The following is a 19,605-nucleotide window of genomic DNA, read 5'->3' as shown; positions in this document are numbered from 1 at the left end:
TCTAGGTGTTCATTTCAGGAAGTTTAATGGGCACAGGCCTATTTCAGCCCATCCCCCCAAAATCAAACAGAAATGCTAGCTGTGCTTTTGACTGAGAGATCTCCCAGCTTGAAAGCTGCTTTTCACACTGAGTATTAGCCCCAGGTGGCCCCTTTTATTAAGTTGAGTCTGTGGGAGAAACTTTCCAGCTCACTTCCTGAAATCCATACCTCATGTGTTCTCCTGGAACCTCTGCCCTTCCCTGAGCCTCCCCATGCTGCTTCCAGGGACTGGTCCTAAGCAGACACTGTGCCCCCACCCTGTGGCAGCTGAGGGGAATGTGTGTTCTTTGTAGAAACCTTTGTCCTGACACTTGATTGGCTCGGAGGACTGCAAAGAGCAGTGCCTTGCTGGTGTCCTGGGCTGTAGAGAACAAACAGCAGCCCTAGGCACCAAAGAAAACATTCAGTCTTGTGCCCTGTGTAGTCTGGGAAAGCAGAAGAATATCCCAGGAAATCCCTTCATGGAGGTGAAGGGTCGACTCCTTAGCACAATACCCTAAATAAATTAATTTTGGTCCCATGGGTGGTGGGTGTATGGATAGAATATATATGTGACATACAATCCATGTTTCCTGGCCAACCTACCTTTGTGGACATCCCATTGAATTAATTAGCCATTTCAGTGGAAAGAAAGTTAGTCTGTCTTTATCATGTTCAGGCTGCTTTACCTCACATTTAACACCCACATTTTTGGAGTCATGGGAAATCTCTGTATGACAAGTCATCACATGGAGAGATATTACAAGAAACAGGGACTATCATAAATATGATGATATGCCTCAGGGATTTTTGACCCTAAGGATATTAAAAGTCATAGGCAGATTTGAAAAGTGTTCAGAAAGTTCTAACTAAATAGTTAATTTTATAAAAATATTTTACTTTATTCTATTCCATAGATGAGCATGTATTATCTTCTGTTCAGCTAAAGAGTGGAATAATTGATTTAATATATGTATGAATATATTTTCCTTCTAGATCAGGGGGACAGTAAATTTTACTGTAAAAAATCAGATAGGAAATATTTTAGGCTTGCAGGCCATATGATCTCTGTGATAATTCCTAAATTCTCATGTCGTAGTGCAAAGGTAGCCATGGACAATTAAAAAAAAATGCATAAAATTACTTCGGCTACGGGTTACAAGTTGTGCTTAACAAAATAATTGTCGTAATGCATTATAAATTGAGTATTATCGGAGCGATAGTTCTTTCATTATGCACGATTATCTTGGAATTCATCCCAAGTTGTAGCTGGCACAATTTTTAATATACTTTTACTGATTTTCAGAGAGGGAGAGGAAGAGAGAGAAACATCAATGATGACACAGAAACATTAATCGGCTGCTTCCAGCATGTACCCCCCGCCCCAACACACACACTGGGGATCGAGCCAGCAACACGGGCATGTGCCCTGAGCAGGAATCAAACTATGACCTCCTGATACATAGGTCTACACTCAACCACTGAGCCACATAGGCTGGGCAACAAGATCCTTTTTAAGTAATTCATTTATTTATGGTCATTTTTAATGAATAATTGAAATGAAAATATAATACTCCTAACACAACCAAAACCAAGAGGAGTATATATAAATATTTACTTCATAGTTGGTAAAATACATAACACATTGAAGCAGAAGCTAATTCAGAAAGTTTTATTAGAAATAGGTGTTAAAAATTTACAGATATTGTGGAATCAAATTGTCCATACACAGTGAGGCACTCATGGTGAATTCTGACTTATGTTAAAATGAGAGAGACACACTAGCCAAGTGAGCAGTAAATAGAAAATTGTCTAATCCTCTTCGTCCCCTGAATCCTCCTCTTTGGGTTTGGAGAGGAGTTTCATTACTCGGTGTATAGGAGTCTTCACAGACTCATAGTTCCATCCCTTCCTCATAAACATCTTCTCAATCACACCTGGCATCCTGTAGCCCTTGCTTACAATGAAATCTTTGAAGGCAATTGGTCCATAAAGTTCATCAATAATGTCTGGTTCAAGATGCCTTCCATCGGTCAAATGTTCCTTGTCAGGGACGGCTTTAGGGTCGGGAAAGGGCTGGTCATTGACCAGCTTTTTCCAGGATTTGGGGTCCAGGTACCATGCTCCATACCTTATCTTCTCCCGTTTGGGTTTATAAGGGTCTTGTTGTTTGCGGAGTTTCCTTTCCCAGTTACCTTCCTGCATGGAGAATTTTCTCTGCTGTATGTCATCTAGCTGTTTGCAGGGCCTTATATTCAAAGGAAGCTGGCTTATTTTCTTTATTTTGACTGTATTATGGGTGAGTGGGACCTCTAACTCAACTTGAAACTGTTTCATGAGGTCCTCTTCATCAATGCCTATGTCTCCAAAATTATCATCGATCCATCTGCAGAATTCACGAATTCTTCTTCTTGATTTCTGGAGCCCAGGATCCTTGGGGATATCCATTGTGCATGCTGCATTTGTCTCTTCCTCAGGAAACAAACTGAATAAATATGACTGGAGACTCTCCTTGGCCGTTTCCACGTAGGCTTGGTCTTCAGGTTCCAGGTTGTCCTCCTCGGGAGGTTCCAGGTTGAGCTTCCAGGCAGATTTGGGGTGGACTGCCTGGGGAGGCTCCAGGTTCACTGCCTCGGGAGGTTCTAAGTTCACTGCCTGAGGAGGCTCCAGGTTCACTGCCTGGGGAGGCTCCAGGTTGACCTCCTCAGGATGTTCTTCACACAGGTGTGTGGGGGTCTTCTTTCTTTCCTTGGTGCCCTCACAATACGCCCACGTGTCCTCCATCTTCCTGTCAGGATCTAGCACTTCCAGGACCTTGAGCAGGAGGTCTGGAGGGAGAGCTTCCTCCAGATTCGGGCAGTTAACCAAGGAATGCTGGGTCAGGCTGGCTTCAATGTTCTCTACAAAGGCCTTCCGTGCTCGCTGGGCTGGCGAGAGCTTGGAACACAGGTCCGCTCCCGTGGGCGGCTGCCTGTGAATCTTTTTGGGCGGAGGGCGGGGAATTCTATGAGCAGTCATGGGGAGAAAGCCTTCCCGAGGGCCACGAGTGATCACATCTTCAGCAGATGGACAGCCCGTTCTGAAGTCGTCCAGTCCCTCCTTCACAAATACCCACCGCCGGCTGTCCATGGAGGTGGGGCACTTCCCAAGCTTGTTGTTCTGCCTGGAGAGATAGCGGGAAGGCAACCTGTCCCTGTCCTTGAACCAGGGCTTACATTTCATGCCCAGGGGCACGGGCTCCAGCGGTCCTGGCCCTAGCAGCCACTTCTTGCTGGGCTCCGGCTTCTTGTCCAGCTTCGGCCCTGACTGCCACGGCTTGATCAGCCCTGACTCTATGAGCGCCTTCTTCCTCAGGTCCGACTTTAACAGCCACCCCTTGTGGGGCTCAGGTAAGGGCCACTGCTGGCACGCCATGGCGCCCTTGGCCCAGGGCGCCCAGTGGCTTCAGGGGTTTGTTGTCCCAGCGGCCCCGTTGCTAGGAGACCATTGCCTGGTGCTGACTCATGCTTATTCTTTCCCGAGGTGGGTCAGCACGTGCCCCTGCACAGCCTGCATTGTCCGGGGATGGCCGGCAAGGTTGCATTCTTGCTTGTGGTACAGAACTGTTCCCGTGTATGGGCACTCCTCCACAGGTCAGCTCCCCATTCATCTTTTGATGGACTTTTGGACTGATTCCAGTTTGAAGCTGTTTGGAAATCAAGGGGTCACGAATATTTCACGTGTTCACATCTTCATACAAGTACTTTCATTTCTCCTGGATAAATTATAGGTAACAATTGAAAGGAGGGAGCTTCTGAGAACCATGTTTTTTCTATGTACTCACAGCCGTCAGGTTTTGATATCTGCCCAAATATGGGTGAAGTGAGTGAGGCATTGGGTATACAACTTAAGATGGCACCCCAAATCCCCCTCAGAAATCAAGATCAATTATCTTTTAAGGTAACATTTCAACATAATCAGGAAAACAGTGCCATAGTAAAGCCTGAGGACAAAGGATAGGTCAGTGCCCTACTATGGATCCTGTCTTTACTTAAAACCCATGTGTTGTTCACCATCCATTTTCTTTTTACAAATAATATTTGCCCTTTTTAGATACTGTTGTGTTTCTTGGAAAGAGCTTGATTCTTTGGGATCCTTTTTAAGATTTGATTTAAATAACCAGAGCAGTTCCCTGTGATAGTACATGGCTAAATACTGTTAGACCATGTGGTATGGTTAATTAACTGTTCCTCACTACTGAAGCAAGACCCTTCCATGTAAATTATTCAATGCCTGTGCATCTAGAGATCTTCTAGTCTGGCTGACAGTAAAGGTCACTATTGCAGGCCCTGTGTGAGTATCAGTTATCAAGAATCCTTTCCAGTGGTTTCTTTCCTGGCTTCTAATATTCACACACGAGCTGATCAGTAATCCCCTGAATCATTCTTGTGGGGTGCAAGATTCTAGAGTTCCGTCTCTTTCTCTCATTTTGCTCTCTGGTTGTCTGCCTTGAGATCTCTACCCACCTTGTTCTCTGTGGTGTCTTAGCTCCATCTCCTTTACATAGCGTGACCTCTCTGAGCTGTGGCCTAGAAACAGAAGGAATGTGGAGCCATCATAGGAGTCACCTCATTTATTTCCTATCTGTGAGGCATCTGTCCCTGCTTCCTGATGTCCAGTGTCTTTCATAATTTTATCTTATTTTCTTTCATTATTTTTTCACGTGCTCCAGGGCATAAATCTGATACCTGTTACTCTACTTTGGCCAGAAGAGAAAATATGATCAACTTTTTTTGTTTCGTCTCCATCAATTTGTGAGTCTGCCTTTGCAAAGGTCTACCACGGCTTCCGAACTATCATGGGGAGAAAGCCCGCCCGAGGGCCATGAGTGTTCACATCTTCAGGAGATGGACAGCCCTTTGTGAAGTCGGGCTGTCCATCTCCTGGTACCGTCAATTCTTGCTATTCTCCATGATTAGAAATTGTAGATCACACCGACATTATTGAAACAAATGCCTCTTTTAAAATCCATACCAACCTATTTTACTTTTTTCCCTAATTCTCAGGATAACCATCTACTTCAACTTCCAAAAAATAAATAATAAACTTCTTAGCATATAACATTAGGTGTTTTACAATTTCAATGCAGCATGGATTTTTCTTGGTCATAGCCAATGATACACTAATACACAAATTGCAGATTAGATGTAATTCTTCAACCAAGGCAGCAACTTGAATCTTGTCCTCAAATACATTTTTTATTCATTTAGTTATTCAGCACACATTGGTTCAGTTCTCCTTTTGTATGAGGCAGTGTGTCCAATATTCAAACTCTTGCAATTAAAGATACAAACACTATATTTTCCCTATAATCAATTTCCCATCAATTTTTGCCATCTGATTATTTTAAAGATTTTCTTCAGACATCACCTTTGAAGTACATTCTTTCTGAGTAAGTGTTAAGTGAAGCAGGCTGAAATTGCAAATCAATGAAATAGCATTAAATATATTAATACAGCTAAGATGAATTAAGATGGTTGGTATAAATTAAAATATGAAGCTAAGGAATAGAAAATCAGTGACCACGATTCAGTGGGAACTCAATCTATTCTAGAAATCGTTGCTTGTAAATTAGTATTATTATTAATATCATTATTAATATTAATATTATTGTTTCCTGCAGTATGAAGCACAGGGAGAATATCTCCGTTTAGGGATACGAACGAAGTGACATTTTCATAGGAAAAATGACAAGTAGCCTGAAGGTAATGCCCAGTATATTCAAAGCCCTTTAAAAGTTCACTATTAATCCCAGCAACAACACAGCGCAGGTAACTAAGTATTACGCAGCCAGCTCTGGGCAGTGAACCTCCACTGGACAGAGAGGCCCTATAACCTCAGAGGCCAACCCCAGAACGCTGCTACCCAGAGGCTGACCCACAAACTGACTCTTTGCTAAACACAAAATAAGGCAGTCTGGGAAACAAATGCGGCTTGCTTTAAAATAAGGACTGTGGTTTACAACACAGAGGAACAGTGTATCGCAGGGAAACTCAACACTCTCCTGAATACCAGGCAGGTCTAAGGCAAGCCACACTGAAGAATAGAAGAACCGAAGGACCTTCACTACTGCCATTTTTTTTTTCTTTTTTCACCTTTTAACTAAGAAACCAATTTTTTTTCTTTTTTTTTCTTTTTCTTTTCTTCTTTTTTTTTTCTTCTTTTTTCCATCACCTGATTTTACCCTTTTAATTACTACCTTCTTATTTTTAACCAGTATTATTACTGCTACCATTTTACCATTTTTTTTTTAAAGTGCCATTTTATTTTCTCTTTATTTTATTTTGGGATTAGTGTTCTCCATTCTATTTTCATCGTTATATTATTGGTTGTTTCTAGTTTGCATTCATCTCCAGGGAGCTGTTGCTGGAATTTGTTGGGATTAATAGCTGTTCTATAGGAGTATTCTCCTCATATAAAAAAGTCTCTTCCCCTCTTCCACTTCATTCTCTCTTTTCACTCTTTCTTTTCTTTCTTCTTTTCTTTTCTTTTCTCGCTTTTATTTTCCCCCCTTCATTTTCCCAATTTCATTTTTGCACTCCTTTTTTTGGTCCCTACTTTTCTTTTCTTTTTTCTCTTTTATCTTTTTCTCTTCCTTCTTCCTTATCCCCTAATTCTCTTAATTCAGGTGGTCACCTTTATTTGGGGTTATGAATGTCGTGAATATATTTGTGTATAGTGCCTGGTACGTGGTGCCTTGTTGTGTTGTATTTTGTGCCTTTAAAACAACGCAGCAGATCCAAGCAACAGCAACCTCCTGAGCACCACACCCTCTGCTGAGGAACAGCAGCTGTACGTGAAACCTCGCCCCACCAGCCAGAAGAGCCACCACAGCTGTGAACAGCACCCACCAGAGGAGCTGCTGCCAACTGAAGAGCAGCTGCTACCGCAACCTCCCGAAGAGCAACCACAGACCAAGGAGTCACTGCCACCAAGGGAGCAACCACTGAACGACTCAACGTCTAGATATGTCAGTGAGATCAAACATGGGCAGACAAAGAAACCCCCAAAGGAGAGAGAAGGAGGACTCTCCAGAAAAGCAGCTAAGTAATACAGAGGCATGCAACATGACAGAAAAAGAATTCAGAATAAAGGTCCTAGAGTGCATAAACCGGATGGAGGAAAAAATCGACAACTTCTACAAGAAGCTAGAAGAAACAGATGAAAAAATCAACAACTTAAGTAAGACCCAAGAAGAAATGAAGAGTGATATAGCTGCAATGAAAAACTCCATTGAAAGTATCAACAGTAGACTAGGAGAAGCGGAGGACCGAATTAGTGAATTAGAAGACAAGGAAGCAAAACACACCCAAAATGTACTGCAATTGGAGAAAAAAATTAAAAGACAGGAGGAGAGTCTAAGCGAGCTTTGGGACAACATGAAACGAAACAACATACGAATAATAGGGGTACCAGAACAACAGAAGGATGAACAAGGATTAGAAAACCTATTAGAAGAAATAATATCAGAAAACTTCCCTGAGGTGGGGAAGAAAAAAGTCACACAAGCCCAGAGAGTCCCAAACAAGGTGAACCCGAAAAGACCCACACCAAGACACATCATAATTACCATGGCAAACGTTCAGGACAAAGAGAGAATCTTACAGGCTGCAAGAGAGAGACGGAAAGTTACATACAAGGGATCTCCCATTAGATTGTCAAATGATTTCTCAACAGAAACACATCAGGCCAGAAAAGAATGGACAGAAATGTACAAAGTGATGCAAAGCAAAGGACTGAATCCAAGAATACTCTATCCAGCAAGGCTATCATTCAAACTTGAAGGGGAAATAAGAAGCTTCACAGACAAAAAAAAGGCTAAGGGAGTTTATCACCACCAAGCCAGCAATGCAAGGAATGCTAAAGGGACTGGTATAAAAATAAGAAATAAAAAGCTCAGAAAGAAAACAGCCACACAAAAACAGAAATGGCTACAAACAAGTACCTTTCAATAATAACTTTAAACGTAAACGGACTAAATGCTCCAAACAAAAGACATCGAGTGGCTGAATGGATAAAAAAACATGACCCATACATCTGCTGTCTACAAGAAACCCACCTCATTAGAAGGGACTCACACAGACTGAAAGTGAAAGGATGGAAAAATATCTTTCAGGCAAATGGAAAGGAAAAGAAAGCTGGGGTAGCAATACTTATATCGGACAAAATAGACTTCAAAGTGAAGGCCATAACAAGAGATAAGGAAGGCCACTTCATAATACTAAAGGGATCAATACAACAAGAAGATATAACTCTGGTAAACATATATGCACCCAATGCAGGAGCACCCAAATTCATAAAAAAAAAACTCCTGGAAGATATCAAAGGAGAGATCGACAACAATACAATCATAGTAGGGGACTTTAATACACCACTGACAACACTGGATAAGCCCTCTAGACAAACAATCAGCAAAGATACAGCAATCCTAAATGACTCACTAGATCAGATGGACTTAATAGACATCTTCAGAACACTTCACCCCAAAGACAGGGAATATACATTCTACTCAAATGCTCATAAGCCATATTCAAAAATAGACCATATATTGGGTCACAAGCAACGTATCCCCAAATTCAAGAAGATTGAAATTATAAAAAGCGTCTTCGCAGATCACGATGGCATAATATTAGAAATAAACTGCAATAAAAACAACCCAAAATACTCAAACACCTGGAAGCTGAATAGCATGCTATTAAATATTGATTGGGTTACCAATGAAATCAAAGAAGAAATTCAAAACATCCTGGAAACTAATGACAATGAAAACACAACAATCCAAAACCTATGGGACACAATGAAAGCAGTCCTGAGAGGGAAGTTTATAGCTCTACAGGCCTATCTCAAAAAAACAAGAAAAAATGGTAGTAAATCAGCTAACTCTACAACTCAAAGAATTAGAAAGCGAGCAACAAGAAAACCCCAGAGTGAGCAGAAGGAAGGAGATAATAAAGATTAGAGCAGAAATAAATGACATAGAGACCAAAAAAAAAACAATACAGAAAATCAATGAAACCAAGAGCTGGTTCTTTGAAAGGATAAACAAGATTGACAAACCTCTAGCCAGACTCACCAAGAAGCAAAGAGAGAGGACCCAAATAAACAAAATCAGAAACGATAGAGGCGAAATAACAACAGACCCCACAGAAATACAAATGATTGTTAAAAAATACTATGGACAGCTCTACTCCAACAAAGCAGACAACCTGGAGGAAATGGACAAATTCCTAGAAAAATACAACATTCCAAAACTCAATCAGGAAGAATCTAAAAATCTCAACAGGCCAATAACTATGGAAGAAATTGAAGCAGTCATCAAAAAGCTTCCAGCAAACAAAAGCCCAGGACCAGACGGCTTCACAGGGGAGTTTTATCAAACATTCAAGGAAGAACTAAAACCTATCCTCCTCAGACTACTACAAAAAATTCAAGAGGAAGGAACACTTCCAAGCTCATTCTATGAAGCCAGCATCACCCTAATACCAAAACCAGGTAAAGACAACACAATGAAGGAGAATTACAGGCCAATATCCCTCATGAACATAGATGCCAAAATCCTCAACAAAATCTTAGCACATCGGATCCAGCAGTACATCAGAAAGATCATACACCATGACCAAGTAGGATTTATCCCAGGGATGCAAGGATGGTACAATATCCGCAAATCAATAAACGTGATACATCACATAAACAAATTGAAAGAAAAAAAACCCACATGGTCATATCAATTGATGCAGAAAAAGCATTTGACAAAATTCAACACCCATTTTTGATAAAAACTCTCACCAAGGTGGGAGTAGATGGATCATACCTCAACATAATAAAAGCCATATATGACAGGCCCACAGCCAACATCATACTCAATGGACAAAAACTAACACCATTTCCCCTAAGAACAGGAACAACACAGGGATGCCCCCTCTCACCACTCCTGTTCAACATAGTACTGGAAGTGTTAACCATTGCAATTCGGCAAGAAGAAGAAATAAAAGGCATCCAAATTGGAAAAGAGGAAGTAAAACTGTCCTTATTTGCAGACGACATGATATTATACATACAAAACCCTAGAGACTCCATCCAAAAGCTACTAGACTTAATACATGAATTTGGCAATGTAGCAGGATACAAAATTAACCCCAAGAAATCTGAGGCATTTCTATACACCAATAGTGAACTTTCAGAAAGAGAGATTATAAAAACAATCCCGTTTACCATCGCACCAAAAAAATTAAGCTACCTAGGAATAAACTTAACTAAAGAGGTAAAAGACCTCTACTCAGAAAACTACAGGACGTTGAAAAAAGATATAGAGGAAGACATAAACAGATGGAAGAACATACCGTGTTCATGGATTGGTAGAATCAACATCATTAAAATGTCCATACTACCCAAAGCAATCTATAAATTCAACGCACTTCCCCTTAAAATACCAACGGCATACTTCAGAGATCTAGAACGAACTCTCCAAAAATTCATCTGGAATAAAAAAAGACCCCGAATAGCTGCAGCAATCCTGAAAAAGACCAAAGTAGGTGGGATCTCAATACCAGATATCAAGTTGTATTACAAAGCCACTGTTCTCAAAACTGCCTGGTACTGGCACAAGAATAGGCATATAGATCAATGGAATAGAATAGAGAGCCCCGAAATCGGCCCGAACCAATATGCTCAATTAATATTTGACAAAGGAGGCAAGAACATACAATGGAGCCAAGATAGTCTCTTCAATAAATGGTGTTGGGAAAATTGGACAGATATATGCAAGAAAATGAAACTAGTCCACCAACTTACACCATACACAAAAATAAACTCAAAATGGATAAAGGACTTAAATGTACGACAGGAAACCATAAAAATTCTAGAAGAATCCAAAGGCAACAAAATCTCAGACCTATGCCGAAGCAATTTCTTCACTGATACAGCTCCTAGAGCACTTGAAACTAAAGAGAAAATGAACAAATGGGACTACATCAAAATAAAAAGCTTCTGCACAGCAAAAGAAACCATCAACCAAACAACGAGAAAACCCACTGTGTGGGAAAACATATTTGCCAATGTCATATCTGATAAGGGCTTAATCTCCAAAATTTATAGGGAACTCATCCAACTCAACAAAAGGAAGATAAACAATCCAATCAAAAAATGGGCAAAGGACCTAAATAGACACCTTTCAAAAGAGGACATTCAGAAAGCCAAGAGACATATGAAAACATGCTCAAAGTCACTAATCATCCGAGAGATGCAAATCAAAACAACAATGAGGTACCATCTCACACCTGTCAGACTGGCTATCATCAACAAATCAACAAACGACAAGTGCTGGAGAGGATGTGGAGAAAAAGGAACACTTGTGCACTGCTGGTGGGAATGCAGACTGGTGCAGCCACTATGGAAGACTGTATGGAGTTTCCTTAAAAAACTGAAAATGGAACTCCCATTTGACCCTGTGATCCCACTCCTAGGAATATATCCCAAGAAACCAGAAACACCAACCAGAAAGGATATATGCACCCCTATGTTCATAGCAGCACAATTCACCATAGCTAAGATCTGGAAACAGCCTAAGTGCCCATCAGTAGATGAATGGATTAGAAAACTGTGGTACATCTACACGATGGAATACTATGCTGCTCTAAAAAGAAGGAACTCTTACCATTTGCAACGTCATGGATGGAACTGGAGAGCATTATGCTAAGTGAAATAAGCCAGTCAATGAAGGAAAAATACCACATGATCTCACTCATTCATGGATAATAGAGACCATTATAAACTTTTGAACAATAATAGATACAGAGGCATAGCTGCCTCAAACAGATTGTCAAACTGCAGCGGGAAGGCCGGGGAGGGTTGGGGGGCAGGAGGTAGGGGGGTAAGAGATCAACTAATGGACTTGTATGCATGCATATAAGCATAACCAGTGGACATAAGACATTGGGGGATAGGGGAGGCTAGGGGACTGTCTAGGGCGGGGGGATAAAATGGACACATATGTAATACCCTTTGTAATACTTTAAGCAATAAATTAAAAAAAAAAGTTCACTATTGTCCCTATTTGTCATATGACATATACTTTTTCCAAAGAGGAGTGATAGATGTGCAACAGAAATTACATTTACCCCTTATTGAAATTATCAAGTGAATCCTAGCTGTTTTGGACCATTGGGTAGAAGTGATGGCGAACCTATGACACGCATGTCAGAGGTGACACGCGAACTCATTTTTTTGGTTGATTTTTTTGTTGTTGTTAAATGGCAGTTAATTATATAAAATAAATATCAAAAATATAAATCTTTGTTTTAGTATGGTTGCAAATGTAAAAAAAATTCTATATGTGACATGTCACCAGAGTTAAGTTAGGTTTTTTCAAAAGGCTGACACGCCAAGCTCAGAAGATTCGCCAAGAGCCTCACCCTGGGGACTGAAGTGTCCCAGGTAACATTTTGTTGAAGGTCACCTGCCCAGGTGGTGGGGGCAAGAAGGCTCAATCCCCGGTAGGGGCCTACAAGAGGCAACTGATCAATGATTCTCTCTCATCACTAATGTTTCTATCCCTCTTTCCCTCTCCCTATCTCTCTAAAAACTTGTGCACTTGGGGGTGAGGGTGAGGGGTGGGGCTAGACCCCTCAACCTGACCTGCACCCTCTGTCATGTTCGGGGACCCCGGCCACTCCTGGCCTAGGCACAGGCCTACAGGCTTGGGCGGCCTGGCTCCCGAGGCCCCATTTTGTCAAGAGAACAAAGTCAGCGTATGTTACAGCCCTCACAGAACCTAGTACACTGCATCTGTGCATACAACTGCCTCGTTCATGTGTCTGCTTCGCCCTACTGTATTACTAACATCTTGAGGACATAGCTCTGTCTTATCCTGCTTCATCTTCAGTGCCTGGCCTGCTGCTATGGACCTGAGAGGGTTTGTTGAGTGCGTGAATAATGAATGAGTGAATGAGTGAATGAATGAGCAAGTAAGTGAATGAACAAGCAGCTAAGGGGCGGGAACTTCTGCCGCATTGCCATGGCAACGCGGCAGAAGTTCCAGCCTCACACACGGCTCCCTGAAGCCCACCCTGGAAAGTTCCCCCCTGTTCCCAGTGGCCTGGGACCCCTCTCCTCGCTGCATACTGAATTACTAACATCTTGAGGACATAGCTCTGTCTTATACTACTTCAACTTCTGTGCCTGGCCCGGTGCCATGGACCTGAGAGGGTTTGGTGAGTGAGTGAATGAGTGAGTGAATGGGTGAATGAATGAGCAAGTAAGTGAATGAGAAAGCAGCTACCTGTTGGGATAGTTGCACTCTGCTTTGGGCTGCCTGATGCAAACCCCGGGAAGTTCCCGCCCTGCTCCCAGCGGCCCCACTCCCCTCTGCCAGCTGCATAGTTTGCGCAGGGCAAAGGCAGCCCAGGTGTGCGTTTTGGCAGATACATGCATTAGCACCTGGCAGCCTCCGATCCCCATGGGAGGGCCGTTTGTGGGCGTGGCCATTGGCAGAGCAGTGCATGAGCAACTGTCAGCCAGGGATCCCTGCGGGAGGGCCGTTTGTGGGCGTGGCTGCTGGCTGATCTCTGTGGTCCCGCTGCCAGCCCTGGGTCTGTTCTCATAAGGGCCACCTGCTGTCCCGGTCGCAAATAGCAGGCCTGGATGGCAGCAAGGCAGGCAGGATGGCGCTGCCCCGCCCTGCCTGCCATATGCAAATTAGCCACCATCTTGGTTGGCAGTTAATTTGCATATCTCCTTGATTAGCCATGTCGGAGGTACGGTTAATTACCATGTTTGTCTACTATTAGATAGGAGATATATATACATATATATAAAATTAGCCAATGAAACATAATGAATGAGCCTCAGGAGTTCCAAATAATGTTTCTAGAGCTCTCTTCACTCTTAAATACAAGAGGTTACATTACTGTATGAACATCAGCATCTTCCAAGTATTCATCCTACTCTGGCTATGACAGTTAACATTAGTAAATATGGCTATTGAAAAAGAGCCTGCTGTAGTTGTTTACCATCTCCCAAGGCAAACATTTCTGAAGAGTGATTATTGATGTAGAGTACTTACCTTTCTAAATTGTCCCCTTTTTTTGCTTCTTAAATAGACAGCGTGTGAAGATTGTGTCTTACAGGTAGTTGTTACCATGACTTGGATCACTTATAATAAGCACATTTAAGATAATTCTGATACCTTGTAATGTGGCAACATTTTTCAACATCAGAATATTCCACTGACTTCCCCTTTTAGTTTTCATTTTTTTAAAAATCAAAATGACATTGTTTCTGGATCTATTTTTTCATGGATTTATTTTGTTCATTAGATTCCACATATGAGTGAGATCATGTGATACTTACCTTTCCCTGACTGGCTTATTTCATTTAGCATAATATTCTCCAGGTCAATCCATGCTGTTGCAAATACTTCTATCTTGCAAGTGCTTGATCTGTCCTCTAATTGTTTCCTTCTATAGTAGATATTTCATTTTAATTTTATAAATCTATTTTCTTCCCTTAAAATTCTGAGAATAGGAATTTGAATTTTTAGTAAAATTATCTTTTATTTCAATATTTTATCTGAGTTTTCCCCCACAATGACATAGTTTTGTGTGTTTATTGTGATCCTCTATTTTACCCTCCTCATACATCTGGCAAACCTTTTCCATTTATATTTATGAATAAAGGACTTACTTGATTCACCTCGGTAAGTAGCATGGATCTGATCTAGAATTGTGATGTCCATTTCACTACTAGGGTTTTGTTCAAAATGGGAGAGTGGAGTGTGTTAGTTATTCAGTTTCTTTCTCATTTGGGGATACATGGCATAGAGCTTATAGGTAGAATAGGAACACTTTCTGATGCCAAAATAAACACAATATTTCTCACATTAGAACAGTAGTTTGTTTTTTTGCTTGTAGGAAAATGTGTCCTATTGTTTCCCTTCTCTGCAGGTCTGTAATTGTCTTAAATTCATTCACTGTCTTGGAGTGTAGTTAGGGAGATTAAAAGGCTCAGATGCCAAAGATCTTTACTGTCCTATGTAAGGAGGGATGGGGTAGGGTTAGAGCTGAGCAAGTTAAAACAGATCTGCTCTTCACAGAGCAGCTATTTACTCTCACAATTGACCAAGGATCATCTGCAGTGTTGCAATTTCATTTACTCTGTTCTTAGAGTAAGGGGTCTCCATCTTGCTACCCAGATGTTAACAAATGTTAATATCTGCATATTTTAGTAAACCAAAAACTGTAGGTTAAATACAGGAATACTTTCTTTTAATCCATGCCCAATCCCATTCTATTCACCCTTTTACCAGAGGTAAGCACAGCTGTGATTTTAAGGATATATTTTATACATTTAGCATGAACATTCATCCACATTCAAAGGGTCGAAGACCATCCACCTATCTGCACCCTCATATGCATTGTTAATAAGGTGTAGGTTAATTTTCTGTTTTCCCAGGTGCCACGGAATACCTCCTCCTCCACCCAGGTTCACATGAAATAACTTCTCCTCCATGCTGGGACCCACGGAATACCTCCTACTCCATGCAGGATTCTATGGAATCCCTATTCCCACCTCCATAAGGGTCATATAGAATCCCTCCTCCCTCCATCAAGATCCTATGGAATCCCTCCTCCCTCCATCCAGGGTCCTATGGAATCCCTCCTCCCTCAATCCAGGGAACTATGGAATCCCTCCTCCCTCCCTCCCTACATCAGAATCCTATGGAATACCCATCTCTCTTTTCATCCAGGATCCTATGGAAGCCCTCCTCCCTCCATCAGGGTCTCATGGTATCCCTCCTCCCACCATCCAGGATCCTAAGGAATCCGTCCTCCCACCCTGAAACATGGTCCTAGGATATCCCTCCTCTCGGAAACCAGGGTCCTATGGAATCCCTCCTCCCTCTATCCAGGATCCTATGGAATCGCTCCTCTCTTCCTCCAAAAGGATCCTAGGGATCCTTTCTCCCTCCCTCCATCTGGGTCCTTGGAAATCCCTCCTAACTCCTCCATCGAGGGTCCTCTGGAATCCCTCCACCCTCCATCAGGGTCCTATGGAATCCCTCCTTACTGCTCCAGCAGGATCCTAAGGAATCCCTCCTCTCTCCATCCAGGGTCCTATGGAATCCTTCCTCCCTCCATCAGGGACCTGTGGAATCCTTCCTCTCTCCTCCATAAGGATATTATGGAATCCCTCCTCACTCCATCCATCTGGGTCCTATGGAATCCCCCCTCCCTCCATCAGGGTCCCATGGTATTCCTCCTCCCTCCATCCATGGTCCTATGGAATCCCTCCTCCCTCCCTCCTTCAGGGTCCTATGGAATCCCTCCTCCCTCCTCCAACAGGGCCGTATGGAAGCCCATCTTCCTACTCCATCAGGATCCTATGGAATCTCTACACCCTCCTTCCATAAGGATGCTATGGATTCCTTCCTCCCTCCATCAGGATCCTATTGAATCCCTCCTCCCTCCTCCATCAGGGCCCTATGGAATAACTCCTCCCTCCCCCATCAAGATCCTAAGGACTTCCTCCTACTTCCATCAGGGTCCTATGGAATCCCTCCTTCCTCCATCCAGGGTCCTATGGAATTCCTCTTCCTTCCTCAATCACGGTCCTATGGAATCCCTTCTCCCACCTCCATCTGGTTCCAATAGAATCCTCCCTCCTTCCATCAGGGTACTATGGAATTCCTCCTCCCTCGATTAGGGTCCTATGGAATCCCACCTCCCTCCTGTCATCAGGGTCCTATGGAATACCTCCTCCCTTCATCACAGTCCTATGGAATCCCTCCTCCCTCCATCCAGGATCTTATCGAATCCCTCCTCCCTCCTTCCAACTGGATCATACGGAATACTTTCTCCCTTGCTCCATCTGGGTCCTATGGACTCCCTCTCCTTCCTCCATCCAAGGTCCTATGGAATCCCTCCTCCCTCATTCATCAGGATCCTAAGGAATTCCTATTCTCTCTGTCCAGGGTCCTATGGAGTCCCTCCTCCCTCCATCAGGGTCGTATGGATTCCCTCCTCCCCCCATAAGTGTCTTATGCAATCCCTCTTCCCTCCTACATCAGGGCCCTATGGAATCCCTCCTACCTCCTTCCATCAGGATCCTATGGAATCCCTCCTCCTCCCTCCATCAGGATCCTATGGAATTCCTCCTCCTTCCATCAGGGCCCTATGGAATCCCTCCTCCTTCCTCCATCAGGATCCTTTGGAATCCCTCTTCCCTCCTCCATGACTGTCCCATGGAATCCCTCCTCCTTACATCCAGTGTCCTATGGGATCCCACCTCCCTACCTCCTATGGAATATCTCCCTCCCGTCATCGGTGCCCTATGGAATCCCTCCTCCCTCCATCAGGGTCGTACGGAATCCCTCCTCCCAACTCCATCCAGGCTTCCTATGAAATTCCTCCTCCCTCCTCCATCCTGGGTTCTCTGGAATTCCACCCACTCCATCAGGGTCCTATGGAATTCCTCCTTCCTCCTCCAGCAGGATCCTAAGGAATTCCTCCTCTCTCCATCCAAGGTCCTATGGAATCCCTCCTCCCTCCATCAGGGACCTATGGAATCCCTCATCTCTCCTCCAACAGGATCTTATGGAATCCCTCCTCACTCCATCCATTGGGTCCTATAGAACCCCTCCTCCTTCACTCCAGGGTCCTATGGAATTCCTCCTCTCTCCATCTAGGGTCATATGGAATTCCTCCTCTCTCCATCTAGGGTCCTATGGAATTCCTCCTCCTTCCATCCAGGGTCCTGTGGTATCCCTCCTCCCTCCATCAGGGTCCCATGATATTCCTCGTTCCTCCATCCATGGTCCCATGGAATCGCTCCTTCCTCATCTATCAAGAGTCCTATGGAATCCTTCCTCACTCCGTCCAGGATCCTAACAAATCCCTCCTCCCTCCCTCCAACTGTGTCCTATGGAATCCTTTTTCTGTCTCTCCATCTGGGTCCTTTGGACTCCATCCTACCTCCTCCATCCAGGATCCTATGAAATCCCTCCTCCCTGCATCAGGGTCCTATGGAATCCCTCCTCCCTCCATCAGGGTCCTATGGAATCACTCCTCCCTCCTCCATCAGGATCCTATGGAATCCCTCCTCCATCCATCAGGGTCCTGTGGAATCGCTCCTCCTTCCCTCCATCAGGGTACTATGGAGTCCCTCCTCCCTCTATCCAGGGTCCTATGGAATCCCTCCTCCATCAATCAGGGTCCTGTGGAATCCCTCCTCCTTCCCTCCATCAGGGTCCTATGGAGTCCCTCCTCCCTCCATCCAGGGTCCTATGGAATCCCTCCTCCATCCATCAGGTTTCTATGGAATTCCTCCTTCCTCCTTCATCACGGTCCTATGGAATCCCTTCTTCCACCTCCATCAGGGTCCTATGGAATCCCCCCTCCCCCCTCCATCAGGGTCCTATGGAACCCCTCCTTCATTCAATAGGGTCCTATGGAATCCCTCCTCTCTCCTCCCTCAGGGTCCTATGGAATCCCTCCTCCCTCCATCAGGGTCCTATGGAATCCCTCCTCCCTCCATAAGGGTCCCTTAGAATCACTCCTCCCTCCTCCATCCAGGGTCCCGAGCTGCACCTAATTGAGTCCTTGATGGAGACTCCTGGATACATGTTTTAAAACTGACACGTGAGGGATTTGCTCACAGGAATCAGAGAAAGACCTTTATTTATTTAAGAACCAATGACTTTATTTGAAGAGACAGCGGACCTTGAACATGGAACTGAGGTGCCCGTTTTGCACGGGCAATGTGGCCATGGGCATCCGGGCACGGGGCAGGGAGGCCCCCTCGGCTCTCGGGAAGGCAGTCCCGGTCAGTGCTCCTCTCCGTCGCCCAGGGTGAGCTTGTGGAGCAGGTCCTCCTCCAGGCCGGACTCGGGGGCCTGCATCTGGCGCAGCTGGCTGATGTGGCCGCCCAGCTCCTGGAGGAAGGCCGCCTGTGGGTGCAGGCAGTGGCTCTCCAGGAACTCGCACAGGTGGGCGTCCTCCCGGTGGGTGGCCCGGCGGTGCAGGTGCCGCAGGCCCTGGTCCACTCTCTTCGCCAGGAGCAGGGCCTGCTCCAGGGCCATCAGGCTGCTGTCCCACTGGTGCTGCTGCGGCCGGGGGACGTCCTCCAGCAGGACCCGGCCCCCGCGCTGGCTCTGCAGCCACACCAGCCGCTCCGCCTGCTCCCTCTTCTTGAGGGCCCGCTTCCGGAAGTACTGGGAGCCCTGCTGCCAGGCCCGGTCGGGCCTCTGGAAGTAGCCGGCGATGGAGGTGTACACGGAGGCCGCGTAGAGCTCCAGGCCGATCTGCTGGTTGATGGCGGCCTCGCAGTCTGGATGGTAGCGCTGGCGCTCAGAGGAGGGCGGAGGAGTGGCCATGTCTGCAGGCGCAGGAGCGGGTTGGAGGTTGAGGCTGAGTGGATGAGGCCGGCGGGTCACAGGTGTAGGCGGCTGGGGTCTCCCTAGGTCCTGGGTGAGGGCAGGGCACCAGAGTCAGGCGTCTGCAGCGACAAGACACGTGGAAGGCTGCGGGCCGCTGGTGGTGGCGGTTGGCTCTGA

General features: G+C 44.5%; 2 protein-coding genes across 2 annotated transcripts; both read right to left on the bottom strand.

The window, feature by feature from the left end:
• Positions 1-1,832: 1,832 nt before the first annotated feature.
• Positions 1,833-3,434, bottom strand: LOC308511565 (protein FAM47E-like; the record flags this gene model as incomplete). The annotated part of the gene is made up of 2 exons (XM_081081579.1): positions 1,833-2,695; positions 2,783-3,434. 2 exons carry the CDS (start codon positions 3,432-3,434, stop codon positions 1,833-1,835), a joined length of 1,515 nt encoding a protein of 504 aa, XP_080937705.1.
• A 15,442-nt stretch (positions 3,435-18,876) lies between these two features.
• Positions 18,877-19,425, bottom strand: LOC308511564 (ferritin heavy chain-like; the record flags this gene model as incomplete). Its single annotated transcript, XM_081081578.1, has 1 exon — positions 18,877-19,425. One exon carries the CDS (start codon positions 19,423-19,425, stop codon positions 18,877-18,879), a length of 549 nt encoding a protein of 182 aa, XP_080937704.1.
• Between the last annotated feature and the right edge of the window lie 180 nt (positions 19,426-19,605).

This window comes from Myotis nattereri (assembly GCF_964212035.1).
Source record: "Myotis nattereri genome assembly, chromosome: X".
Taxonomy (NCBI): Eukaryota; Metazoa; Chordata; class Mammalia; order Chiroptera; family Vespertilionidae; genus Myotis; species Myotis nattereri.
The sequence above is the reverse complement of the archived record's forward strand: the minus strand, read 5'-3'. Positions and strand labels throughout refer to the sequence as shown.